This window comes from Eublepharis macularius, chromosome 10 (genome assembly GCF_028583425.1).
Source record: "Eublepharis macularius isolate TG4126 chromosome 10, MPM_Emac_v1.0, whole genome shotgun sequence".
NCBI lineage: Eukaryota > Metazoa > Chordata > Lepidosauria > Squamata > Eublepharidae > Eublepharis > Eublepharis macularius.
Genome location: NC_072799.1, coordinates 95,344,591 through 95,372,183, shown reverse-complemented (window position 1 = coordinate 95,372,183; position 27,593 = coordinate 95,344,591). Strand labels below are relative to the sequence as shown.

Below are 27,593 nucleotides of genomic sequence, written 5' to 3'. Positions count from 1 at the left end.
AAAACAGGACCTGCCAAGATGAAAAGTGAGAAGCCACATGAAGAACATTATATCTCATTTTAAATCAACCACCAAATGTTTGGTTTTTTTCTTAATTAGGTCACCATGCAGTACAGAATGGATTCCTGTCACTGATATCCCCATTTAAATATATAACATAACGGATACAGGCCATGGATCCAAAAGGACTATGAAACGGGTTCTGGGAAGCTGTGGGTTCTTCTCACACTTGTTTCATTGATTTATGCTCCCAGTAGAGACTACTGAGTCAAAACAAGTGTAGCAACTGGACCTTTTTTGTAATAAATAGGGAACCTGCAAAGGCATGCAGGAAGGGGTCCACCTCATTCCCCCTTGTATAGCCTTCCCTACAGCATTTCTGGCAGCTCCCATATCTTCTCCCCTTTCCCTTCTCTCCTTCCCATTCACGGACCAGCCTTTCTTTTATCTGCCTCTGCCGCCTTCAGCTTTAACTAGCCCTTGTTTATTTCATTTATAGCCCACCTTCCAGCAGTTTGCATCATTCTCCTCTCCTCCATTTTAACAACCCCGTGAGGAGGTTCGGCTGAGGCAGAGCGACTGGCCCCAGGCCACCCAGCAAGTACCCCTCGTTAGGGCTGCCAGCTTTAGGGCAGGGAATTTCTAGAGATTGGGGTGGAGCCTGGGGAGGACTGGGTTTGGGAAGGGGAGGGGCCTCGTCTGGAGTATTATGCCATTGAGCCCTCCCCCCGCCCCCACCCAGCCGTTTCCTCCAGGGAAACTGATCTCTGTAATCCGGAAATCAGTAGTAAATTCTGGAGACATACAGGCCCCATCTGGAGACAGGTTGGGGTACGCACTTGGCTCTCCCAGGCTGCTGGCCCTGGCTGATCTGCATGGCATCAAGTCATTCGGTAGCTACAGCCACATCTGGGTGACTTGCACGAACGGCATACTAGCAAGATGCCCAGTGGTTATTGCTGGACCAGCTTCCCTCAAGTTTTGATGGGAAATGTAGGCAGCTTGGCGGAATGTTGGGCAAGTGACAGTTGAAAAGTCCATTGGACAGCAGTCAGAGAGTGAAGCTGCGAGACCAGGACGCCTACATTTCCCATCAAAACTTGAGGGAAGCTGACAAGTGTCCAACCTGTGTCAGGCGTCACTTGTGGTCCCGCTCTTAGTCCTCCCTCCCAGGCAGAAGGGAAGAGCAGGGATGGACCGGGAAGCCAAAATAGCCCTGGAAGGGCCCCACGCCCCCTCTTTCACTGACAGAAACCAAGGCTGGAAAACAGGAGAGGGGGGAGAGACTACAGAAAAGAGCTGGTGTGCCAAAACTTCCACTGGATGTAGGATATGAAGTCCTTGTGTTGTTCCCCACTTCCAGGGCTCATTGCGAGGGGGAATGCGCTGGAAAACAGTTGCAGCAGTTCCCCAAAGAGGTCACATGTCAGGTGGCCCCACCCACCTGACTCAGCCATTTGGGGCCCATTTCGTCCTCGATTGGGGCCGAAACAGCCCGGATCGGGCCTCTGACGGGTGGTGGATTACTCTCCTGCCCAGCAGCAGCCCGATCCTGACCATTTTGGGACCATTTTCGGCCCCTTTTTGCCACTTTGGGCCCAATTTTGGCCCTGAATGGCCAGGATTGGGTCCAAAACAGCCAGGATAGGTGATGTCAAGGGGTGTGGCATATGCAAATCAGTTATGCCAATGACACATTTCTGGTGATGTCAAGGGGCGTGGCATATGCTAATGAGTTATGCTAATGAGTTCCTCCAGCTCTTTTTCTACGAAATGACCCCTGCCCACTCTAATGTGTAAAAATGCAGCCTGGAGCAAGAGACAAGGAAAACTGGAGTCTGCTTTGGCTTGCCCCCCTTCTCCCCCTTTCCCTCCACCAGGTGTGGGAAGAGGTGAGTTGGTGGGCAGACAGCAGGGAGGTTAAACAGGCAGATCCAGAAGCAGCAAAGAGGGGGAAATTAGGATTTTCTTTGGTCCCCTACCCAATCCTTGCTTGTCTAGTTTCAGCCTTAAAGATAACTTGATGGTTCAACACAGCTACTGAAAGATCCAACCTTTAAACCAATAAAAGACATTTGAAAAAGTGAAGACAAGGTTCCATCTAAGGCATGTTTTATTTACTACTTCCTAGCAAAGTACTTTTAAATGGAACAGCAACAATAAAGAACACAAAGAACAAAATACAGCAAAAACACCTAAAAATAACAGCACATCTGAAAAGAAGGCAAACATACATATATATCTTTTTAATAGTTTGTTCTTAACCTACAAAAAAGTTCACATTTCAAGTCATAAACTTGTCTCAGTAGTGTATAAATGAAATGGTTTAGAAACTTATAAAGCCAGACCACAAATTCATGGTTTCAGTAGTGCCTTGACATCTCTGATGAACCAACTACCAGCTGCTGCAGCCGGTACATTTATGCCTGTCTGGAGTTCCTATGGGCAAGCACGATTTTCTTTTTTTTTAAAAGTCCAGTATTTCTTTTAAGTTCCATTTTTGTTACAGACACTACATGTAGGTATGTAAAATACAGTAAAATCTTCGTGTTTATTTTTAAAGGTACCTGGTTAGCTGCTGGTGCAGCCCACTTCTTTAGGTAAGATTCAAAACCAGAATTTTGCCTATCTGAGATTAGAAATAACCCCTCCAGAGACACACCATGCTCTGTGCTCTTTTCTTGTGCCTTCTGACGCTGCACTCTGCTCGGCACAGGATTGTGGAAGGAGACAGAACAGGAATAAGCAATGTGCTCAGCCACAGGGGCTAGATAAAAATCGTTTCAAGAAGCAGCACTTCAAAAAGAGATGCAGTCTCCCCCCTCCACACACACACACGCTGCTCTCTGCACGTGTGTCGGGGGGGGGGCACTCCAAACTGCTGGGAGGGGCTTGGTTAGTACTGGGATGTTAAACCGTTGCCTGGGGAGACCTACCTGAGGGTGCAGATTTACTTAAATGCCTGCTCCTCCAGACAAAACCAAACCAGCCTCCCTTTCAAACAGAAAACCAGTGTGGAGAACCTATCACATTTTCATCCCATCTTTCCTCCAAGCAGCTCAGAAGAGAGCGTTCTTTCCTTCTCCATTTCAACGTAATCACTGTCAGTGGTAGATGAGGCTGGGAAGTGGGTCACTGGCCCGTGGTCATGCACTGAGGAACACACGTGACGTGAGTCTGTTCACTTGCCATTCCAGCGTAACTCGCCCTCACTTCTCGCTTGGCCCTGAGCTTGATGGTTGAGACGGGATTTGAAACCCTCATTCCTCCTTGTCCTAATCTGACACACTAACCTAGTGGTACTCAGTCCGTGGCTTGTGAAAAGCCACTTTCACAATTACCATCAACCAAAAGGCCACATTTATTTAGCTGCAAAAAAGATTAGGGGCAAGATTGTTTCCTCGGAAACCTAACTTTTCTCATAACTATCTGGTATTTATTAAGGTCCCATTTTAATTGTATTTTATTTTTATTATTTTAATAACTGTATTTTATGCTTGTAAGATAGATTTCTATTTTTACTGTTTTTTAACTTTGTATTGTGATGGCCTTTGGCCATATACAATTAAACCTACTGCTGCTATTTCCACCCATGCTAACAGGTCTGTATATCAGGGAGACTCACAGCTTACCAGTTCCTCTAGCAGTGACTGTTCCAAGGCGGGAACCTCTGGCCAACCACAAGCCCACCGGGCAAGGGACTTTCCCGCTTTCCTGAAGCACAGGGCATGTGCCACACTGAGGAACGAGGCTCAGAAGAGCCACAGGCAGTGTGCCAAAGAGCCGTGGGCGCCTTCTGAGCCACTGAGTGCGCTGCCTACCACACCACAGCAGCTGGGCTAGTTCTCTCTAGTCTCTTGTTATCTGTGTGGAGATGACGGCTTCAGATACAGGAGTATTCAGTCAGGCAAGTCTGAGAGCACAGCCCAGGCCCAGGTTGACCACTGAATGGAGAAGCAGAACATACTAGGATGTGATATTTTCTCTCGGTTGTAGGATTGTGGGTTCCAGGAATGACAAGGCTTTTTGGCTTGCCCACTTCAAACAATCTTGTTCTTTATAAATATTGCAGTAGTAACGGTGGCCCTTTGAGGTAGGGTATAGCAATAATTCGAGTAATAGAACATTTTTAAAGGACCATCCTTTTGAAGAATAATCGCTACTACTTATTTCTATAGCACTTCCAGTGTACAGATCCAGTTATCTCATCATTTTTCATGGAAAAAGATACTCTTTAAAATATTAAATTGATCAAACATTTGTTGTGAGGAAGGCCTGCTCAGTTTCTAACATCTGACAAATTGCATATAAATGCATATTCTTTATTTAAAGATAGACTAAGTTATGTTTAACAGGGGAATGCTAATACCTCAGCATGTGCACAGAAAGTACATTTTCGGACCTTTGGATTCCACCCAGCATCAAAAGTTGCCTATTGCACAGCAGACTCAACAAAACAAAAGATTTAGGCACTTCCGGTGCACGTTGTAAAGCAGACGAGTCACAACTGATGCAACATTAATTGTATTTTGCATTCATTGCTCTACTAAAAAAAGATTTTAAACAGGCCACAAAAACACTGCAATAATATTACTTAACATAAAAAAACTTCTATTTAACAACATTGAAATAAAATGCTGGTTTTGCGGCAGGCCACGTAACCGTGTACAAGAGCAAAATACAATGACTTCAAAAATGTACATATGAAGTTATTTACAAACAGTTTCTTTAAAACTCAGTGGTCCAATTTCTTCCTTTCCCGATGCGCATGCAGCGTGAACTACCATTAACATGAAGTGTGTGTGGGAAGAAGAATAAGGCAAGAGAAGAAACCTCTCAGTACTGTATTTACTTAGCCTCTTACCAGAGGTTTTTTTTTCATGAAACATAATGCTACTAAAAAAAAAAATTAGTATTTCTTCCAACCACAGCATATTTGGTTGTGCACTACAGTAGCGAACATTCATTGTTTCTACAGCATACTTTTAAAGAGAATAAAATAATTAACATTTGAGACTAGATGTTATACTGGATGATGGAGCTTTTTCACATCATGAATATTCACAGCTACATTGTGAGGGAAAGGAAGATAGAATTCAAGTAGGGTTGCCAACGCCATATTGGGAAATTCCTGGAGATCTGAGATGGAGAGGGAGAGGTATGAGGAGAGACCTCAGCAGAGAGCAATGCCACAGAGTCCACCTTCCAAACCAGGCATTTTCTCCAGGGAAACGGAGATCTGAAATCTGGATATCAGTTATAAACCTGGGAAATCTCCAGGCCTCACCTGGACGTTGGCAACCTACCTGAAATTCCAAGAGCTCTCCAGTCTGTAAGGAACCAACAGCTTCTTTCCCCTTTTTGCATCTTTGCACACGCAAGAGCTTGGAGTGGGCGATGGTGCCCAGCTGCAGTTACTTCTTGAAGGCCACTTCCATTGGGTGAGAGCCTATGTGCCAGGATTCCACTCATATGCAGAAAAAGCCTAACAGATTAGGAGGCTGAGCCCAGCAGCCCTCCTTTCAACTGCAAAACTCTCTCAACAGAGTGTGGGCAATGCCTCAGGGAATCTCACAAGCCAGCTGGATTGCAGCGTAAGTTACACGGTTTCAGGGGGCTGCCTACTTCTTCGTCCCTGTCGAAGATTATACTCAGTACTGAACAGAAGTGGAATATTTGTGTTTCCTTATAGCAAATTTTTTTTCTAGGGCTGAGTACAAATAGCAGAGATTGATTTCAAACGAAATAACTTTTGTGTGTGATGTGCCATCCAGTTGTTTCCAACTTATGACCCTATGAATGAATGACCTCAAAAATGTCCTGTCACTAACAGCCTTACAGTCACTCGACACGTCACTTCTTTTATGCGTTCTGCCTGGAGCCAACCTGTGCTCTGCACAGACACACGCCACCTCAGGGATTGGCTTCTCTTTTTAAAAAAAGCATGCAAATGGGATCAGAAAGCGGCCTTTCTCCCAAGCTTCCCCCCCCCCAAAAAAACAATGCAGGGAAGGAGAGTTTTCCCCTTTCTGATGCAGCACGTGCAGCCAATACCTCTCCACGTGCAGCAGGAGAAATGGAGAATTGACTCCCCTCCACTCTGTTTTTGCACAGGGAAAAACGCTTGAGAGAAAGGCAGATTTCCTGCCCCAAGCAGCCACTTTCTGAGCCCATTTGCATGCTTTTCTTTTTTTATAGAAGCCAGTCCCTGAGGTGACGCGTGTCTGTGCAGAGCACGGGTTGGCTCCGGGCAGAACGCGTAAAAGAAGCGACGTGTCGAGTGACTGTAAGGCTGCTGCTTCCTATGTCCCAGCCAGGCCAGTCCAATCTTGTCAGATCTCAGAAACTAAGCAGGTTTGGCTTTGGTTAGTAATTGGATGGGAGACCAGGGCCGTTTCCACACTACCCACCTTCTTCCGGAACGGGGCACAATGTCACGAAAAAATAAGCGAAAGATAGCGTCTTCTCACACAAGTTTTGGGTGACGTCGTGCAAAACCCGCATGAGAAGACGCTATCTTCTGCGTTTTTTTCATGACGTTGCGCCCCGTTCCAGAAGAAGGTGAGTACTGTGGAAACAAGCAATGCAGGGACAAGCAATGGCAAACTTCTGTTAATCTATTGCCTTGAAAACACCAGCAGAGCTTGTCATAAGTTGGCTACAAGTTGATGGCCCTTTCCACCAAGGAAGCTAGAGTTTAGGGCCACAGATTATGAAGGACCTCTGAATACCATTAAAAAAACACCCTAAATTACCATTTTGTTTTTAATGCCACGAGAGCCTGTTAAAGCTGACAGTGCGTGGAGCCTCAATATTGCTTAATTCAGGCCCTAACAAATAGTCTTACTTATAATGGACAACTATTTGGTCACCCCAGCATTGACTCCTTACTGCATGTGTGAGAGCCACGTTACCATAGAAACACTCAGCCAGAGTTTGTTTTGTTCTAGCAGTTGACCAAGATGCTAACATTCTAGATGGGATAGCAGAGGTAGGTAAGATTTTTGGGCTCAGGTGCTGAAAAACCCTACATTTATCTGTGAAGATGTTAGCATGCCTGCATTTGATCTATAGAGTTCTTGCTTGCTCGAAACAGAGAAAAAACTTACAGTGATGTTCCTTTCCTCACATAAACACAGACTGTCTTCACTTCTCAACAGCCATTCTAACTAGAAATGTGCAAGAAGTAATGAAGATCACCACGGACACCCTTCGGCCCGAGGAAGAGGGCTTTTGATATAAAAGTCCAGCAACCTCCTACTCAGTGATAACATTGCCAATTAAAGGTTTAAGGGGTTTTAGTGGCTCATAGGAGGAGTGGTTCAGCATGGTGTGGCCCGATCTTGGCAGATCTTGGAAGCGAAGCTGGATCAAACCTCCAAGGAAAACTGAGGTTGCTCTGCAGAGCAAGGCCACGGCAACCTGCCTCTCCTGTCGACTTGCCTTGACGACCCCCTGATGGGGCTGCCACGTCAGCTGCAGCTTGATGGCACACACTGACATCTAACAGACTGGGGAGAGAAGAGATGAACACACACAGTTGTGGAATCTCAAGTGTCAACAACACAAACAGGGAGTTCGTTCCCACAGATATACACACATGTTTCACTAAGACTGTCATAAGAGAGAGTGGTTAAGTACCTGATACTTCCCTACTAGCACACAGTCCCAAGGTATTGTTGCTTTGGGATAACAAACTTCTGAAAATATCTAATTTCCATCAAGGGAAGAGCACTAAAACGTACCTCTGCAGATAGGCTTTTTGAGGAATGTACATAATTTTAGTATTCACATGTGTAGAGATGCCATACAGTTCTACAAACTTATGCTTCCTGTAATAAAACAAGAATAATCTTTTCATGAACTATAAATGATGTGTGTGCGTGCATGTGTGTGGGTTCAGAGTCTGAGAAGCTGATATATATGAAAGATGACTGAATGGAAGTGCAAAAAACTTCTCTTAACATTAAGCACAGTTTAACGTAAGCTAATCTGTGGGGGCTTCTTTATTAACAAAAGGTGTTTATTTATGGATCTAGCTAACAAAGAAACCATACAAATGCTAGGACATAAGGCAGAGGTCTGTCACTTTCAAAATTGCACTTTCCAGTATAACTTTTTTTTTAAATAAGACACACCTTTGTGTAAATATATATATATATATATTTTAAATCTATTGCATGTATTCTTTAAATATTGGATATAGTCTTCAAAATATATTGTTTAAAAACTTTTCCCTAGCTGCTCAGGTGAACTTTTTAATATTTAGTTGATATATTATTAAAGGCACTACAAAATAGAAATCTCTGGAGTGCAGAACTTACTAAAAAATAACCTTCATACCACAAATATATTGAAAATAATTGCTAAAAAAAATCCACTATTTTGTATAAACCTGTATAGAGAAATGGGCCTTGAAAATGAGCCATTTTAGAAATGTAGGAATACAGGCAATATTAAACATTTTTGAATAGCCTAAAAAGTTAGTAAAAACTTCATATGTATAAAAGATTTCAAACATTATGATATATATTTGATATAAACTTCTGTTCCAGGTTCTGTCATCAGTTGACTGACATCCAAACATACTCTTCTGCAGTCGGTTCTTTCTTCATAAATAGTAAAATCTTCCTTCAGCGGGACCCTCCAACCCGCCCACCCCCGACACTGGCCAGTGGTCTCAATAGGTTGGGTACACATCATGGATTGGAACCTGGATCGTTGCAGCTGGAAATGCTTGAGGGATATAGCCGGCATATCCACCATAGGCGGCAGCAGCGGCGGCGGCGGCAGCAGCGTTCTTCTGTAGAGTGGCTATTGTTGCTGTTGTGGCAGCCGGAGCAGCAAATGGGACATAACTGGCACCATAGATTCCTGCCGCTGGAATTCTCTGCACATTCGGAGCCATGGTATACACAGGAGTTATGGGGCGTCCCTGGAAACAATAGTTTTTTAAAAAGTCAAATCGTGTGGAATTTTTTTTAATGTGCTACTAATGATTCTGCCCATTAGTCATGGATTCATATGTCAATTAAGGACTTTAAAGATGAACAAGCTACAGTCACGATCTTCCCTCTCCGGTCCCTCTGGCTTTACAAACCATGCCATCCCATGTGTCTCAGCCCCCGCCTCCCCAGCCAATTTCACAGCAGGTAGGAAGGTTGTTTCAATGTGTGCCCGTCTTTAACAGAAGAGGAAGCCTCAGGGCCAAGCTAGAAGTGACAAATTACACTTGAATGGCAAGTGAACAGACTCACATGTATTCCTCCCTGTTCACTTGCGCTCCACTTGCGCTCCACTTGATCATCAAGTGGAGCGCAAGTGGAGCACAAGTGAACAGGGAGGAATACATGTGAGTCTGTTCACTTGCCGTTCAAGTGTAATTCGTCAATTCTAGCTTGGCCCTAAGAAGCACTTTGGGCTATGGAAAAATCAGCATACAGAGAAAGAAGAATGCTGGTTGGGGGGGGTCTCAGATTTCTAGTCTATGATTGTCATGTAATAATAACAACAGCAGCAGCAACAACAACTGTGTTTATATACTGCTCTTCTAGACAGATTAGTGCCTCACTCAGAGCGGCGAACAAGTTAGTGTTGTTATTATCCCAACAATACAGCTGGTGAGCTGGGGCTGAGAGGAGTGGCTTCCCCAAGGCCATCTACTGAGCTCAGGGCAGTAGTGGGATTTGAACCAGTGGAGTGCTGATTCACAGCCAAACCACCTAATCACTGTGCTACACAACCAAAATTTTAATTTAATTTTTAATTTAATTTATTACATTTATATTCCGCCCTCCCCGCATCAGCGGGCTCAGGGCGTATAACAACAATTCAACATATTAAATATCACTAAAAACTTTAAAAACTCTACATCTAATCATTAAAATTACAACTATGCAAATATACAAATTTCATATATATACATATAAATAAATAAAGAGGCAGCACATAGTTTGAATTGTCAAAGAACAGTTGTCAGTGTGGCAGATAAAGATAACGCTTGTGCTATCAATATTTGCTAACTAGCTACCTCTGCATTCCTCACAAATACAAAGACAGCAGACGCAATGTGTTGGCGAGGATGCTCCCCTTATGCATCTTTGTAGGATACGCACACAGACCAGGCCTGTCTGTATGTCTTTGCTGGTAAACAAGTCCTATTGAACTGAACAGGGCTTATTCCTTTGCAGAGGATTGCAGACTTCTGTATTTATTTCTATTGGCTCATGCTCTGTCCAGGAGGGAGAAAGGAAAAGTGCTATTCCACTCTGCAACCCACTGTCTTCAGTCCTTGTGGAGAAGCTCTTGCTATTGGCTTCCACATTCCAGCTGCACCTTACACAAAAGAAAAACGTCTTTGCAAAGATGGCTGACACAGCTCAGGACCAGACCTACGAAGATGGGGCAGTGATGGCATAATGACGGCTTCTCCTTTTCCCTTCTGAACAGACTGCAAGGCAGGAGAAAGGAACGATCCTCCCTATCTGGTTACATAGAATTAAGCTCCAGCAAATTCAGTAGGACTTTACTTCTGAGCAAAATGGCTACAGCCAAGTCGGCACCTCTCTCTCTCTCTCTCTCTCTCTCTCCCTCTCTCTCTCTCATGCCTCGCCTCTATCTGACTCCAGCCGCTCAGGGGCTGAGTGTTGATTATGGTGAGGATTTACCACTACAAGCACATACAACTCCAGATAATAAAGTCACCACTATAACCATGTTAAAAAATGAAAAATGTCATTTAAATTAGGTATTAATAATAACGTTGGCAAATTCTGCATCTCAAAAGATGATGTAAAGAACACGTAACAATAAGGGAACACTCCTAAAAGACTACTGGAAAAACAATTCCATATTCTTCACGGATACACAAAGGAGAAAGCCTAACTTACAGAGGCATCCTAAGTGGAGTTACACCCTTCTAAATCTATTAAAGTCAAAGGCTTAGAAGGGTGTAACCAGGGCTCATTTCGAGGGGGAACATGCAGGAACACAGTTCTGGCAGTTCCCCAAAGAGGTCACCTGACAGGTGGCCCCGCCCACCTGACTCTCGGCCATTTTGGGATAGTTTTCGCCTGGATTGGGGGCCGGAACAGCTTGGATCGGGCCTCTGTTGGGTGGTAGATCACTCTCCCGCTCAGCAGTGGCCTGATCCTGACCATTTTGGGCCCCCTTTCAGCCATTTTTCAGCCCCTTTTTGCCATTTTGGGCCCAATTTTGGCCCTGAATGTCCAGAATTGGGTCCAAAACAGCCAGGATAGGTGATGCCAGGGGCCGTGGCATACACAAATCAGTTATGCTAATGACACACTTCTGGTGATGTCTAGGGGCATGGCATATGCTAATGAGCTATGCTAATGAGTCCCTCCAGCTCTTTTTCTACGAAATGACCCCTGGGTGTAACTCTACTTAGGACTGAATTGTCCAGGTGATGTAACACTTGATTGTAATTAATCAGACTCAAACCCTAAAATTGTGCAAACAGCTTTTTCTTACAAAGGGCCAAACTAGACTTGACATTTTATATGACTTTGCCAGAAGTTCGCTTGCACACAGAGCCCCTCCCGGGGTGAATAATCTGGCGCCATTTTGGGTCAGGAAAATGGCATGGGGGGAGGCAGGAGCCTCCTCCCGCCAACGCAGAACGGATCTGGTGCTTCTAAATAGAGTTGCCTGCAGGAATTTACAGCTGCAGCGGGGCTGCCAGTCCCCCGGCCAAGTTGTAGTTTAGCCCAAAGAACACCAGCGTGATAAATATGAATTGCATCACCCAAAAACTTAGTTCATAAGACCAGAGACTAAGTTAGTGAAAGATGCAGAAAAGGGTCTTTAACTTGTGTGTGTGTGTGTGTGTGTGCGTGCCATCATGCTGAGACTGAGAGCCAAGCTGCAAGTGATGCCTTACACAGGTTGGACACTTGTCAGCTTCCCTCAAGTTTTGCTGGGAAATGTAGGCGTCCTAGTTTTACAGCTTGGCTCTCCATTACAGCTGCAAGACCAGGATGCCTACATTTCCCATCAAAACTTGAGGGGAGCTGACAAGTGTCCAACCTGTGTCAGGCGTCACTTGTAGCTTGGCTCTGATTCATGGTGACCCCAGCAAGGGACTGTCAAGACAAGAGAGAAGCAGAGAGGGTTTGCCGGGGCCTTCCTCTGCAGAGTCTTCCCACCCAAGTACTGACCCTGCTTAGCTCCCAAGATCTGATGAGATCAGGTTACACATGCTGCCTTCTCTCCCAGCTTTGACTTTTAGAGCCACATTATTCATTATATAGAAGATGCAGTGTAATGAATAAATGTCTGGCATTCACATTTGGGGTAACAAATTTAGACAGTACTGATGGACTTTAGCTACCTGGACTGACAGATGCAACGGAACCACCTTAAAGATGAAAAAACAAACATCACCAATACATTTGATACTATTATATGAGGCAGAATTCTATATCAAAGATACAGGCAGTGTTAACAGAGGGAAGGAAAGAAGTTCAGGGGCTATATAACATCTATCTATCATCTAATCAACTCCCCTGCATTGTACAGGGGGTTGGACTAGATGGCCCTGGAGGTATCTTCCAACCCTATGCTTCTATGATATCTGAGTTTGGCCTGAAAATATGTCGGGGAGATGTGGCTCAGTAGTACGGCATCTGCCTGGCATGCAGAAGGTCTCAAGTTCAATCCCCGGTATCTCCGGTTAAAGGGAGGTCCCTTTAAAGGTAATGAGAAAGTCTCCCCCTGGAGAGCGGCTGCTAGTCAGAGTAGACAATACTGGCCTTGAGAGACCAAGGTGCTAATTCAGTTTAGGCAGCTTCAAGTGTTCACGTGCCCCCTACAATAGCCATAATCTTCACAAGGTTATCAAATAAGGGTGATCTAACATGATTTTACATGATCTAACATGATCTTACATGATTTTAAAAATTCTCATAATCCTTTGATCCAGAAAACAAATGAAAACATGTTTGGGTCTCCTAGGACCTGCAAGGGGTCTTCCTCTTTCCCTGCCTTGCTCCCCGTAGCCTCTCCCCTTCTCCTCCTTCCGTCTCTCCTTCTCGCTCACCTTTCTCCGCCCATGTCTCCAGCTTCTCCTCCTCTTTCCTGGGCTGCCCCTCCTCTATGGCCTGGTTGAGCAGTGCCAGCTGAGCCGGGCCCAGAAGCATCATGGGGGACCTGCAAGGACTTCTGGGGGATACTTTCCCTTTCCCTGAACCCCCTTCCCCAGACTCTTTCCACTTTCCCTCCTCCTGGCAGCCTCCATATGCCCACCTTTCCCAGCTTCTTCTCTCCTTCAAACCCAATAAGCAACTCACCTTTTATCTGCCCCCCCATATTTATCTATATTTATTAGTTTACTTCATTTATGTACTGGCTTTCTCCACAATGGGGAACCAAAGCAGCGTACATCATTCCCCTGGCCTCCCTACTGTCCTCACAACAACCCTGAGAGGTAAGTCACACTGAGAATGCGTGACTGGATCCAAGCCATCCAGTGAGTTCAACAGCAGGGTGGGGCTTCCATCCTGGGTCGCCTGAAGTTCTAACCATTGTACCACACTGTCTGTTGTGGGGCTGCTGTGGAACTCCAGCGAGCAGCCAGACTGGGTAAGTCATGCAAGACCCGTCGTAGCAAGTTGCCTGGTTCTTGCTTCTCAGCCTGGCCCCAATGAGTCCCCCCTGAAAAGCCCAAATGGCCCTGGAAAGGGGCCTGCCCCGTCTCCTGTCTTTTCCTGACAGAAATCAAGCCTGGAATACTGTTATGGTTGCCTAGCAACAGCCACCGAGGGCATCTAGTTACTCCTTTCATCATTTTGGGTTTTTTTTTCAAATCTCTCCAAGTATTTTTTTTTAGATTTCAAATTTTTCTCCGAACTGGTGGCATTTTTCAGGTATGCCTGTCTTGTCCATTCATGGCTCCAGTCTCCAGAATTAAGTATCCGCAGATCAGGGCCACTTCACTGGTCGTGTAGAAGATAAAGGTAACAGCACTCTTCAAATGATCACATCTGCGCCCAGAAGAAAGAGAGACTTGGTGGATGAGAGAGCATCCCCATGAAGGTCAAAGGGCTTATAAAAGCGTGCTTAGGACTGCCCTCTCAGAATCCTGGCCGTTTTCACACGTCTTGCCACCGGAACATCACGCAAAACACCTGGAAGACAGCATCTTCTTGTGTGAAATCGCACCAAGAAGATGCGACTTCGCGCAAGACTCCCAGATGACAGTGTTTTCCTGGTGCAACTGCCGGGTGTTTTGCGCGATGTTCCAGCGGCAGGTAAGACGTGTGAAAAGGGGCCCTGTCAAGAGAAGACCTCCTGAAAGTCAAGCCAGCAGTGCCTGCAGTTTTTGAACACTAACACACCAGTGCCTTCAGTGCGTTGGCTATGAGTGGTTAAGAAAGCCATAACCCCGTGGGAGATCTGAATTCATACCGATGGCAGGTGTTACTGATGAGATTAGCTAAGAATGCGTTTTGGACAATAGTTCCCGAAACCCTTCATAAAAACATTCTCTTTTAAATGTTGTGGGGGAGGCAGTGAAAGTTTATAGAGCTCCCCCCCCCAATCTGAACTATTATGCTCCCCCAGAAGAAATGTATAGTGCTAATGTATGCAGTCGAATTCTCTTCTTCTTACATTTCTCTCTCTTTGACACATTTTATGCTTTTCTTCTGGGATACAAACAGAATAACTAAAGTAAAGGGCAGGGAGAGAACCCCCAAAATATGAAGGAAATGGATAATCTGTCCTTTCTAGGCTTGTTCCTCCCCCCAAATCCCAAGAATGCCTCAAGCATTTGTGTCAGACTCCCTTGGCAGAGGCTCAGAGTCCAGGGCTGCGGCTTGCGGGGGCCTCCAGAGCAGGCGGGTGCAGGCGTGGGGCTGCCCCCCTGCCCCCCCTGACAACTGGGTAGAGAGCACCCCAGGAAACTGCTTGGGCTCTGCTGCTAACAAACCACTGTCCTGCACAGTTCAGCTCCCACTAGAACCCAGCAAGTAGCTGCACCGCAAATAAACCCTAATGCTTATAAAAAAGCCATTAGCACTTTTCTTAACAAGGCGTGCATCTCTTGAACTGCAGCCTGGCAAGAGGTCACTGGCAGTTTTCAAGAAGAGGCTGGATGAATCTTGGTCAGAGATGCTTTAGGCTCCTCCTGCATTGGGCAGGGGGTTGGACTAGAAGGTCTGGATGGCCCCTTCCGACTCTGTGATTCTGTGAGGTTTTCTTTGTTAGAAGAGAGCAAACTCAGCTAACCAGCTATGCCAACACGCCGAGCCCCAGGAAAAGCCAAGCAGGAGCCACACAAACAAATTTACCTGGAAAGGAGGAGGGGTCGAAACAGCCGGGATCACAGCGGCGGCTGCTGCTGCTGCAGCTGCTGCGCTAGCCGGGTCCTGCTGGACAGCAATGGGGCTGATGATGTGCTCCATGGCATGGATTTTCCCGTCTTCTATCATCTTAGCTGCTGGAGCTGCTTGAAACATGGAATACTGGGTGCCAATAGCCGGAATTGCCACTAGAATAAACCAGACCGAGATATTGTCAGGTGACAACTGAAACAACCAGGATGCTGTTTGTGTAGGCACTGTCACCCTACGCCTGCACGATTACTTTAATAATGAACTGGGTGCCCCTTTGCGGACAGCACAACACAACGGACTGCCCGCAAACCAGGCAGCAGGCTGCATCAACTTGGAAGACTCCCCGGGAATGCAGGGAAAAATGACAACATTGTAAATTGACTATAAAAACAAAAAACCTGGACTGATACGGACCTTAAACAAATTTCCACCCAAGATGAGAAAAAAGCATCCCTCCTCTCTACCACTGTCACCAAGGAAGAGCAAGATTTGCAGCTCTTTAAACTATCAGAAAGTGTCCACTATTGGCTTTAGCAACCATCAGGGGAAAGATGGGGGTGCCTGATATCAACAGGAGGGGCCTCTTTCACTTTGGGAGTGACCAGGGAAAGCCAATAACAGCCAGCATCTCAGGCACAAGATAGACCCTGAAGGCCAGAGGCTGCGTTGGCAACGAGGCAGACATCTCTAGGGCCAAGTCTCTATGTTTTATGGGAAATTCTGAGACGGGATCCTGGGAGATCATTCCGGATTTGAAGAGTATTGCATACAGATTCTGTACAAAAATCAGGAGCCAAGCCTCTTGCCAATCAGAGAGCGAAAGATAGCTGCCCACACTGGCCTCTTCCAGTCAGGAAAGTTCAGGGATTCTACTCATAACCAGCATGTCTGAGTGGAAAAAATGGAACAGCCCATGCATTGACTAAACGATTTTTAAAATATTCCAACCATATTTAAATAAAGAAGAAACAATTCTGTCTTGATTTACTTGTTAAATGGAAGTACAGTGTGTATAAAATTTCTGAGATATTCTACATTTTAACACTGCATTTTCTAACATTTTTACATGTAACCCTGAACACTAATTTATTATATCAAATACTCATGAGAGGGTCATATTTTGTGGCCAAATATAATTCTAGTACTGTCCACAGCCCAAAGAATGAAGTAGCTTCCAAGAACACAGAAAAAGAACATGTAAAAGTAGTTTCTGAGAAGCTCTGAACTGGCCATGACTGAGAGGGAATCTCAGGGCAATTAAAATGTCGAGTTAGTGTGGGGACAGCAATAAAAGAGGCAAACTTTATGCTGGGGATTATTAGGAAAGGGATTGAAAATAAAACAATGCCCCTGTATAGATCGGTGGTACAGCCTCGTTTGGAATATGGAGTTGGATCCAGCAATATTTCAGCAGAGGCTGCCGATGGCTGCGCATCTTCCCTCCTCTTCTCTCCCCTCAGTTGTCATTTTGGCCCATGGAAAAATCTATTCTTGGGTATTGTTGGGGCCATGTGCAATAACAGCCACATAGGCCAGTGGTTGGGGTGCCAACTCCAGGCTGGGAAATTCCTACAAATTTGGGGGGTGAAGCCTAGAGAGAGCAGGGTTTGGGGAGGGGAGGGGCCTCAGCATAGTGTAATGCCAGAGAGTCCACCCTCCAAAGCAGCCGTTTCTCCAGGGGAACTGATTTCTGTAGCCTGGAGATCAGTTGCAAATCTGGGAAACCTCCAAGTTCCACTAAGGGGTTGGCAAGACTAGTTAGTAGGCTGTAGTAAGGAGGCAAAAGGGGGCAAAATTGCCCTGCGGCTGACGGAACAGGCCAGAAGTGTGCTTTGGCCCTTTCCCCTCCTTCCCAGCTTGCATGGCTGTTACTCCACACGGGTCTTTCAGCCACGGGAATCAACTTTTGTGGAGTCTGAAATTGCTACGGAAAGGGAAGGATGGGCAGGGAAGGTCAGCGGTCCTTGTAGGAAGACCTGCCATCTTTGCACCAGTGGACTGCTGGATCCAACCCACTGTGTGGACCGTTCTGGTTGCAGCATCTCAGAGAGATACCACAGCGCTGGAAGGAATGCAGATGAGAGCTACCAAGATGATGAATGTGTTGGAGAGACTTTTCCTGCGACGGAAGCCTGAAGAGTTTGGCGAGTTAGTCTGTAGTAGCAAAATCAAAAAGAGTCCAGTAGCGCCTTTAAGACTAACCAACTTTATTGTAGCATAAGCTTTCGAGAATCACAGTTCTCTTCATCAGATGCCTGATACAGAGACTGGTCAAATACAGAAGAGCAGGAGAGAGAAGAGGCAATTAGGGGGGGAGGGGGAGGGAGCAATCAAAACATTCCTTTGCTAGTATATGTAAACATCTCCTTTTAGTGTGTGTATCAGTTGGCTTCAAAGGAGTTTGCCCTGTTAGTTTGTAGCAGCCAAACAGCTAGACCATCCAATTCCAATGCAGTATGGGCCTTCGATAACCACAGCTCTCCCTGCCAGATGCATCTGACAAAGAGATCTGTGGTTCCCGAAAGCCCACGCCAGGTGCCACTGAGCTCCCCATGACCCCACCTCTGTAAAGGAATTCTGTTACCTGTGGTAATGTGGTAATGTGATAACCATTCATAGTCCCTATTCAGTCCCGGCTTGACAGAGTCAAATTTGCATATGAATTCCAGTTCAGCAGCCTCCCGTTGGATTTTGTTTTTGAAAGGTTTCTGTTGAACTACAGAGACTGAATAGGGACTATGAATCAGGCATCTGACGAAGAGAACTTGATTCTCGAAAGCTTATGCTACAATAAAGTTGGTTAGTCTTAAAGGCGCTACTGGACTCTTTTTGATTTTGAAGAGTTTGGGGCATTCCAGTTTGGGAAAACAAGATTGTTAAAGGGGGTGAGAGAGAGAGAGAGAGAGGTACACAACACTTTTCATGGGGAGAAGAAACTGGACACGGAGAACATTTTCTGCCTCTTCTGTAATATTAGAACATAAGACACCCAGTGAAGTTGAGGAACAAGAGATGTACGGCAAGTAAAAGAGTGTGTATGTTAACCCAAAGCCTGAAAAGATTTTTGTTGTTGAAGAAATGGTTGAAGCCACCGGTCTCTTGACCATGTCACATTTCAAGGCACACGGGTGCAAACAAGTTACATCTGAGTGTAGAGACTCATGATTTCTAGAGCCATTTCTCACAATTCTCTTGGCTGTAGATGCAAGGTGGCTCTCCATTGCTTTTGCACTTATCTTCTCACATGTGGCACAGTGCACTCATGTCTGGCAAGCTTCCAAGATGCCAGCTTTCTCCAGCTAGATGTGCTGAGGCCTGACTTCCTTTCTCTGGCTTAAATGTGCTGACTTCCTTTAGCCAGATCATCATGGAGGGAACTGCAGGCATCCTCTAAAAGCAGAGATGGTCGGGTGGACCCAGCCAGCTTCCCCACTCCACCTCATCCAACTTGGCTCACTTGGCTTTTGTCCATAGAAGTCCAATGATCCCCAGCCCAAACTTTTTCTCTGGCCAAAGGGGAACCTTCCTCCCCTTTTATTAGCAGAAAAGTAGATTGGGTCCACCCAACTAGCTCTAAGCCCTATGATAACAGTCACCTCTTCCATAACATATTTTCTGCTTCATTTCTAGGTTTGTGGCTACTCTTGCAGAGGAAACACGTCTAAACACACTCAAACTAATTATCATTTTCCTGCCTCGCCGTTTTTCCCTGTCCCCAATCATCATACTAACCTGTGCCAGGCTTAAGGGCAACTGGGCTGACCGTAGACAAGTCCAAATTAGGAACAAGCTCATATCCTTTTTCTTGCTGCTTTCCTTTCCCTTCATGATATCTGCTATATATGCCACGGCCTGCAGAATATCCCCCCAGGTACGAGCCTCTCGGGCCAGGGGCTCTGTTGCCTGCTGCACCTCGTCCTCTGCCTCTAATGCTGCCTGCTTGTAAATAAAAAAATAAATAAAACTGATAAAGCACACAGTTAGCTACGGTATTCACCAGATCGGCATCTCTAACAAACTTAGAAGGTGGGTGGAGAGATTACCCAGGCCAGGGTACGGCATCAGTAGTGATCATAAAATTGAGCAGTTATGTACTTTTCTGTCACATTTTAGATTTTGAATTACCCTGTATACTTTTTTGTTGTTTTTAAAAAGGGCACAACGTTTAGTGACATTCTTGGATTATCTGTTGAATCGGAGCCTCGCTGTAGCAATAGTTGCCCCAGATCAGCACTCTGCATAAGCACCCAGTAAACAGGGGGAAACGATGTAGGGCAACACTGAGAGACGGGGTAAAAGGAAGCCGTGGGGCCAGACACGAGAAGGAGGGAAGAGGCCATGGGTAGTGGTGGGGAACCTGAATTAAAAGGAGAGAAGGGCACAGCGTCCCAATACAAGCCTCGGCTCTTCAGCCCACTGCATGGAACTTTTATTTCTGTTTGCAGATAGTAGTGGTGCAATCCAGAGAAATACAGTTTTGTTGAAATCAGTGGGACTTAACAGAATTTCCTGTGAGCCATTCTCAGAGTGCCGCCTTAAGATTTTACCCTTGCAACACAAATATCTGGGCATAGGGAAATAATTGAAATCTTGAGGTCCTTGCTCCGGAAACTTCTCAACTAAACTGCACTGATAATGTAAAGTCTGAAAACCCATTGCATGTATGGCAACACTGAGAAATTGTGAATATGTTTTAACAGATGTTAAGGTGCATGAAAAATTTAACACGCAGAACAGAAAAAGATGAAAATTCTCAGTTTTATCTTCTGCATGGCAATGATTAATACTATGCTTGAAGGCTGAGAAAACAACATATAATGGAATTTTTACAAAAACAACATTATTTTCTAGCAAACAGGAAATATTTAAAGTATGAATGCTTATTTAAACTTAAATTCATGCAGAAATATTTTATGGGAGAAAAAATTATAAATAGTATATTCCTAATGTTCACACATTAAGTAAGAATAAGTGATTATTGATGAATAATCCAGAGAACTGATAAATTATAGTTTTTACCTTCTCACACACATTAAAAAGGGAAGCATATTTTGTTGGCTAAGGAGAGGGATCGCTCAATTTTCCCATTTCCTCATATTTTCACATATTTTGGTTACCTTTAGTTTAGGACTAGAGATGGGCATGAACTGGGAAAATGCCAAACTGTGCAGTTCGTGGTTCGTCCCATTTCACAAACCACGAACCATGAACTTTCACGAACTTGCCATGGTTCGCAAACTGGTTCGTTTGGTTCAGGAAAACGTCACTTACGGGGCAGCAGAAGGTGTGCAGAAAGCCCATCCCCCTGTTGCCTAGGAAAGTGATTGATCTGCACCAGGCTGTCTGCAGTGACGAACCGAAATATGAACCAAAGGAACTGGCCTAAAGTTAGTGGCGGTTCGTCAGAAATGGGCTCTGACGGATCACCGGTTCGTGAATCATGAATTGGCCCAATTTGTGATGAACTTTGGTTCGTATTTCAGTTCATGCCCATCTCTAGTTAGGACATATTGCGTGATTTGCCACAGAATGTGCTACTACTTGTAAAAAAGATTATGAACCATTTTTTGTAAGCTTTGTAACAACTTTTTCCACTGTTTTTGGACACATTTTCTAAAATCTGTCCAGCTCAATTCAGCTCAAGCTACCTAGTTTGATTTTTCTAGGTTCTGAGCAGCCACAGCTCCTATGGAACTGATAGTTTGCACTAGGCCTACCATTTCGCAGCTTGAGCGGAACATCCCCCACCTTAAGCTCCCATTGCCCACTTCTGCTCCAAGTGGCAACAGAGGAGAAATTAAACAAATCTGGTGGCATTGTAGGCATGATAATGTCACTGCCAGGAAAAAAACCCAGAAATGATGGTAGGTAGCTCTAGGGATCACTGGCATCTCCGTGGTTTTACGATAGAGTTTCTGGCAATTCCTAGAGCTACCTGCCATCATGTCCAGGTTTTCTCCAGGAGTGATGTCATTACACTTGCAATGCCACCCCTCACCATATCCTCATTCCCAACACTCTTGCTGGTTGCCAGGTTTAGGCAACCCTAGTTTGCACAGGATTACAACCTGTAGGTGAATTTGGTTAAAGTTAAAATGAAATTATGTGTAGTAAAAATACAGGAGGTCCCTTGCATGTGCTCAGTGGTCCCCAGTGCACAGGCCCACACAGCTTATGATTAATCAAGCCTGAAAACAGCCCAGCATTGCCCGGTATCCTACAGGTGCTTAACAATCCCCAGTTTTTTCCCCAATCCTATACAGTCAAGGAGAAAAACTGGAGGTTTAGTGAGCCTCTGGTGAGCTTCTGCACATAAATGAGGAGTTGTATTTGGTTTGGCATGCCAAAGTGATGTGTGAAAGCTGGTTTCCTGTCAGAAATCAATGCAATGTTCTTGGGTAAGTGTGAAATTCTCCTGGTAAGGCAATGATAAAAGCTGCAACAAACCATCTCATAGCTAATTTGTAAAGGGGCTTTTCCACACTAAAGTTCAAATCTAAACTAATAGTGAAATCCTAAACAGAGTTACTCCGGTCTAAGCCCATTGAAATCAATGGGCTTAGACTGGAGTAAGTCTGCTTAGGATTTCACTGTTAGTCTCTCAAAGTGTTATGTATACAATTAACCCAAAATACCATCTATTTCTAATGTGGTACAACGAATAAAGGGACAGACAACGTGGCATACCACCCTTCATGTTGTGCTATGGAAACGGAAGCTATTTGCTTCTATATGAGAAGGTAGAGGAGGGGTAATATTTAAGAACTGGACTGTATATATTTTTGACTCCTGTTACCACTGGTTTTCAGTTCCCATATTGGAGCCAGTTTGGCTCCAATATAGTGTTTAAGAGCAGCAGGACTCTAATCTGGAGAGCCGGGTTTGATTCCCCACTCCTCTGCTTGAAGACAGCTGGGTGGCCTTGGGTCAGTCACAGCTCTCTCAGAGCTCTCTCAGCCCCACCCACCTCACAGGGTGATTATTGTTGTGGGGATAATAATGACATATTTTGTAAACTGCTCTGAATGGGTGTTAAGTCATGCTATATAAATTGAACGTTATTATTGTTAATATAAACTGGTTGGGAAATTTCAGAGCCTTTGTCCATTGGCCAGAGACTGGGGACTGCTGTTGACAGGAGGCCAGTAAAATGTATTTTGCGATAAAGCCCTTCTTTAACGCAACAGCCTCAAGAATGCAAATTCATTCTCTGGACTCTAGGTGCAGCCCCCTCCCCCTCTCCAGGGTCCAGAAAGGACACTAGAAAGTGAGAGAACATTGGAAACTTGACAGAAAGCAACTACCCTGTAAAAGGTTGGTTAAAACAAGTTACATCACCTGTTTGAGACTAATAGCCCCCACTGGGCAGTAGCAAACATGCCCAAAGCTGTATACTAACCTTTCACAAAATATTCTCGATTTGGACCAATCAAAGCGTTGTATGGATATCCATAATACGCTAGTGTATAGGGATCACAAGAGTAAACATAGTTCGGCTGCTGAGCAACTTCAGTGGTTCCTCCTCCTCCTCCTCCTCCTCGAGCTGCTTTCTGGTAGCGAGTGTACTGCTCTTTATCTACTGGCTTGGCTAAGGTAACTTCCAGACACGACCCTTCCAGTTCACTGCCACTGAGGTTATTCATGGCATGAACGGCATCTTCCCGGCTTGTGAAGTGTACAAAGGCATAATCTCGTATTTTTTTAACTCGTTCTACACAGCCAGGGTTGAACTGTCCAAAGACTTTTTTAATTGTATCCTCTGAGGTTTCGATCATTAAATTCCTCACATACAGGATTTTCACAGTCTCCATGACATCTTCGTCAACATCTATTTCAGGCTCTGCCCAGTCAACTGCAATCTGGTGGCCCCAAAGTTGGATTCTACCCGGCATCAGCTTCCTCCTTGCCATGGCTGCCGCTCGATGGCTTTCATACTCTACAAAGGCAAATCCTCTGTTCTTCATCTTGTCTGCTGCACTGGCGTATACAATGACATCTAGCACTCCTTCCGTCACTTTGGAGATCTCTTCTAAAATTTCTTCCCTTTTTTTCATCTTGGGGATTCCTCCAATGAACAGCCGGCAGTTATCGACACTGCAACACACCCCTAACAGCCTGCCAGGGCGGATTTCATAGTTGTTCAACTCTCTGACAGCACGTTTGGCCTCATGTTTCTGAGTGTACATTACAAAGGCATATCCACGATTTTTCCCATCAAAGTCCATCATCAGGCGCATTTCATAGATTCGTCCTACAGATTCAAAAACAGGGACCAGTTCATCTTCGTAGACATCACGAGGAATTTTACCAACAAAGACTTCGCACCCACGAGGGGGATGCAGCCCTTCCCAGCTTGGAGGTGGCCCGCCGTATTTGCGCTGCCCATTCTCTTGAACCATGGTATATCCAGTGCGCTCTATTAGTGCGAGCAGCGCAGCCTCGTTAGGTGTGCCAGCCACACCCTCAGGCACTTTGTTTGCGGGCATGTTGGAAGAATCGTTATTCATTCTAGCTGTGGAATCTTCCGCGGTCATTATGTCAAAATCATTCAAAGTGTGGGGATACCTAAACAAAGATGACGGAAAGGAGTACATTAATTAAATAGTGTTAAAAAAGACAGGAATCTTTCAAGGCAAGCTGCTGGTTCCCATCTCAAGGTGAGATGTGATTACTAAGAAGCAAATATGTAAACAGCTAGTCCATACACTTAGGAACAAGCTTCATCTCTGTTTCTCTCCACAAACTTTGTTCATGAACAGGATAGAAAACAAGAAGATTCCTAATGCTGTCAGTTTATACCGCGCTGCAAGCGTTGGCACGGTTAATGAAGAAAAATACAAGTTAAAAACAGTATTTACTAACTATATCATTGATGTCACTAGTCATCCTCATAAAGCAAATCTCCCCACTTCTTAGTCCTTTTGCTTATGAAGTGTCAAGGTTCACCCCAAATGAGGGATATAGTTTTATTAGTATGCTGATGAAAAAGAAGTCTGCGGAGCGAGATTCCTGGAACGCTTTCTTTCCAGGTCCTTTCCCACACAGGGCTTTCCCATCAGTTCTGGCCCTACATTGCATCAAATACTCTCCAGAGTTTTGCATGATCAAAATACCCCGATTCAGTCTACAAACTGCTTCGTATACTTTTTTGTGTTGTGCATGGGAAAAGCCTGCATCTGCCACAGAATTAATCTTTCCCAGGCTTTTCTGCAGCTTTTCTCCCTGCATATATACCCCGATATTTCTTTTCAAACCAGGGCTTTTTTGAAGTGCAGAATGCTTTCTTTGGTATGAGGCCTGGCCCTCCCCTTTAGCCCTCTGCACTCTGGTTGGCAGAACAGCAACCAATCCAGTTTTTTCTTGGATTTAAATTTTTTTAAAAAATGGCAACTTTGCAACATTAGTACCTTAAAAAAACCTAAAAAATAATTACAACTGACGGTGGGGGGGGGGAGACTGAAATATGGCTAACACAAAAACCGCAGAGCCCTGAACCCCACTTGATATTTTAAAGTTTCCATTTGTGATTTCTGTACTTTTTAGTCCATTCTTTTGGGGGAGTTTTAATTTTTTTTTAAAAATGGCAACATTGCAATCTTGGTACCTTAAAAAAAAAACCCAAACCCTTGTAAGTTTCCCCAGCTGATCAGCTGACAAAACTGGGCCGATTCCAGACGGCCCTCTGCCTCCCGAAATGTTGCGCGTCGTCACGCGTCGTCGCGCGTCAAACGCGAAATATCGCGTTTTCTCGCGCGAGTTTTGCGCGAGGTCGCGCAAAACTCGCGCGAGAAAACACGATATTTCGCGTTTTCCACGTGACGACGCGCAACGACGCGCAACATTTCGAGAGGCAGAGGGCCGTCTGGAATTGGCCCTGATGTGTTCCCCAGAAAGCCTGCAGCAGAAACGAGGCATTTTTCTAGTGCAGAAAAAAATAAACAGACACCATTTCAGTTTGACCCCCCTCAAGTGCGGAATTACAGAGACCCAAAGCAGATCCAATCCTCATGGATCGAACATCCAGAAAACCCAGCGTAAGAACACATTGCAGAAAACACATTGCAGATGTTCCTACACTCCAGAAGCAAGGACTGTGTGTGGTATTATGGAAAGATATCCTTCAGAGAAAAATCATTTTAAATCAGTAAGCTTAGGTTGCATAGGACTGCAAGGTATGGTATTTAAAGCATAAAATGCACATTACGGTAAGGGTGTATTATTCTACAGTCCTCTGTGTAAGAAAATGGCAACGTGGAAAAAGGTTTTCGGTTAGCTTTATGAAGTGCTGTCCCAGTCTTCTTTCCCGATGCTGTTGAAGTATCTTTAAGTGATTCCATTATAAAATCTACCTTGGCATAAGTGTTGCATCACAGTAATGGGGTTGTACCACAGGAACAGCAATAGGGCACCCATCAGGTTAGTTGCCTACATGTACAGATGTATCTCCCAGGCGGTGTGCTCCCACCCACCCCTCCACCTGTCTATCCACGAACCCTACAAAGGTCATCCCGCGTCATCCTGTAGGTGGGGGAAAGCTGCACGGAAGGCAGCCGCTGGCAGAGCAGGAAGTTTCACACGTACTTTTGCCACAATGTGCACGTTATATAACCAAAAATATAATTCACCACTGAAGAGCCTCCAACATCCCGCGCCCCCCCCCATCTTCCTTACACCTTGCTCCCAGCTGCCTGTTTGCAATCTAGATCAGAGGGCCTGGTCATTCCTAATGCATCCAGACAGGCAATGCATTCAGATCCTGGAGAGCATAAATCCTGGTTTGGAAAGAAACGAAAATGCTGTACGGTATTTTCAAGCAAGCTTATCAGACGACACAATTTTGGAATGGGGGAGAAGAGAGACAGATTGAATGTCTAATACATCAACACAAAGACATTACACAAAATCCCAGGGCCAATCTCATTCAACTGCTGTTTGCTCAAGGTCATTCTGCTTAGAGCAATTTTGCTTTCAAAGCATAGTTCAAACTCTGGATGTAAGACATGAACACAGAAGGATGTTTAACACTCAGGCTTGTGCAGGGGAAAAATCAGAATCCTCAAGCCGGCCATGCAGATATTTGCGGGGGGGGGGCAGGGGGAGAGCAGGTTTACCTTTCTACTGCCATGAAATTTTCCCATCTAAGCAGAGTACCAATAAAAAAGGTAGTTGACAAAAGGGGGTATGTAATGTTGACACAGCAGAGTGTTCGTGTATGACCTTCCCATTTTATTTGGTTAAGATTATTTCTGTACAGTAGTTATGATGATGCTGAAACTCTGGTGGATCATTAAGAAATAAGACTAGAGTTTCGGCTGCCAACTTCCCCGCAAGGCCTGGCGTTTTTAATTCCAGCCGATAGAGATCAGTTCCCCTGGAGGAAACAGCAGCTTGAGAGGGAGGATCCTTCTGAGGCATCACACCAGGGTGAGCTCCCTCCCCTCCTCCCCCCAAACTCTGCCCCCCCCCCAAGCACCGCGATCGAACCTCCAGGGAATTTCCGAGGCAGAGCTGGCAGCCCTGGAGCTGGTGGCGGGGAGGAGAAACGGGGGGGGGAGGAGGATTTTCTAAGCTCTTGTCAAGAAACAACAAAGAGCTACAACAGAATCTTCAGAATTTGGTTCCAGTTTGATCACAATACTGGGCCACAGCCAGAGGACGGCAGCAGGGAAATCAATGCAAAGGGTGTCAGTGTGGTCCCAGAGCGTCTCCCCAACCGAATGCTGTTGCTTCTGGGCTTGCACCAGAAGAGCCTCCCTGCCACCAGAGCGAAAGCACTTCTGGTCCCCTTGCCTGCTGCGAGCACTTGGTTGGCAACTCTACACACACACACCCTACTGTCACATGCATCGCACATTCTCTCTCTCAAACTGAGGTTAAATATTTGATAGCAAACGATTCTATTTTTCTTTCCATGGGCACCTCACCCTGGATATTCTGGGCCAGAATACAAGTGTAAAGCTGATGGGATTTTAACACTGGCTATCTGGCATTACTGCCAGGAGGGTGGCAGCCGGATCCAGCCTTGGGTCAAACTGTCCTCAAGGCAGGAAACGAGAGCTGCTGGGAACGAGAGTCGCCTGTAAACGTGCTTGCTCGGGCTAGATATATTTAAAGAGCAGGAGAGAATGGGTCAACCAAGACAAGAAGTAGCATGACGGCTTTGGCTAAAGTAACAAGAGATGAGAGCAGGTCTTAAGGACACAGCAGAGGCCGTGGATATTTTTGCACCTGCACTGA

The 27,593-nt window shown here is 45.2% G+C and overlaps 1 protein-coding gene across 6 annotated transcripts in view; it reads right to left on the bottom strand.

The window, feature by feature from the left end:
* Positions 1-2,095: 2,095 nt before the first annotated feature.
* The window catches only part of RBM47 (RNA binding motif protein 47), a 103,742-nt gene continuing 78,244 nt past the window's right edge, over positions 2,096-27,593 (bottom strand). For 4 of the 6 annotated variants that reach the window (XM_054990343.1, XM_054990345.1, XM_054990347.1 and 1 more), the window contains exons 2-5: positions 22,756-23,921; positions 19,089-19,295; positions 15,312-15,511; positions 2,096-8,935 (exon numbers count right to left, since the gene is read on the bottom strand). In XM_054990343.1, the coding sequence (XP_054846318.1) occupies positions 8,681-8,935; positions 15,312-15,511; positions 19,089-19,295; positions 22,756-23,921 (1,828 nt within the window). In that variant the 3' untranslated portion in view covers positions 2,096-8,680. The remainder of the gene's footprint in view (positions 8,936-15,311; positions 15,512-19,088; positions 19,296-22,755; positions 23,922-27,593) is intronic. The other 2 variants (XM_054990344.1, XM_054990349.1) reach the window with 2 other exon arrangements.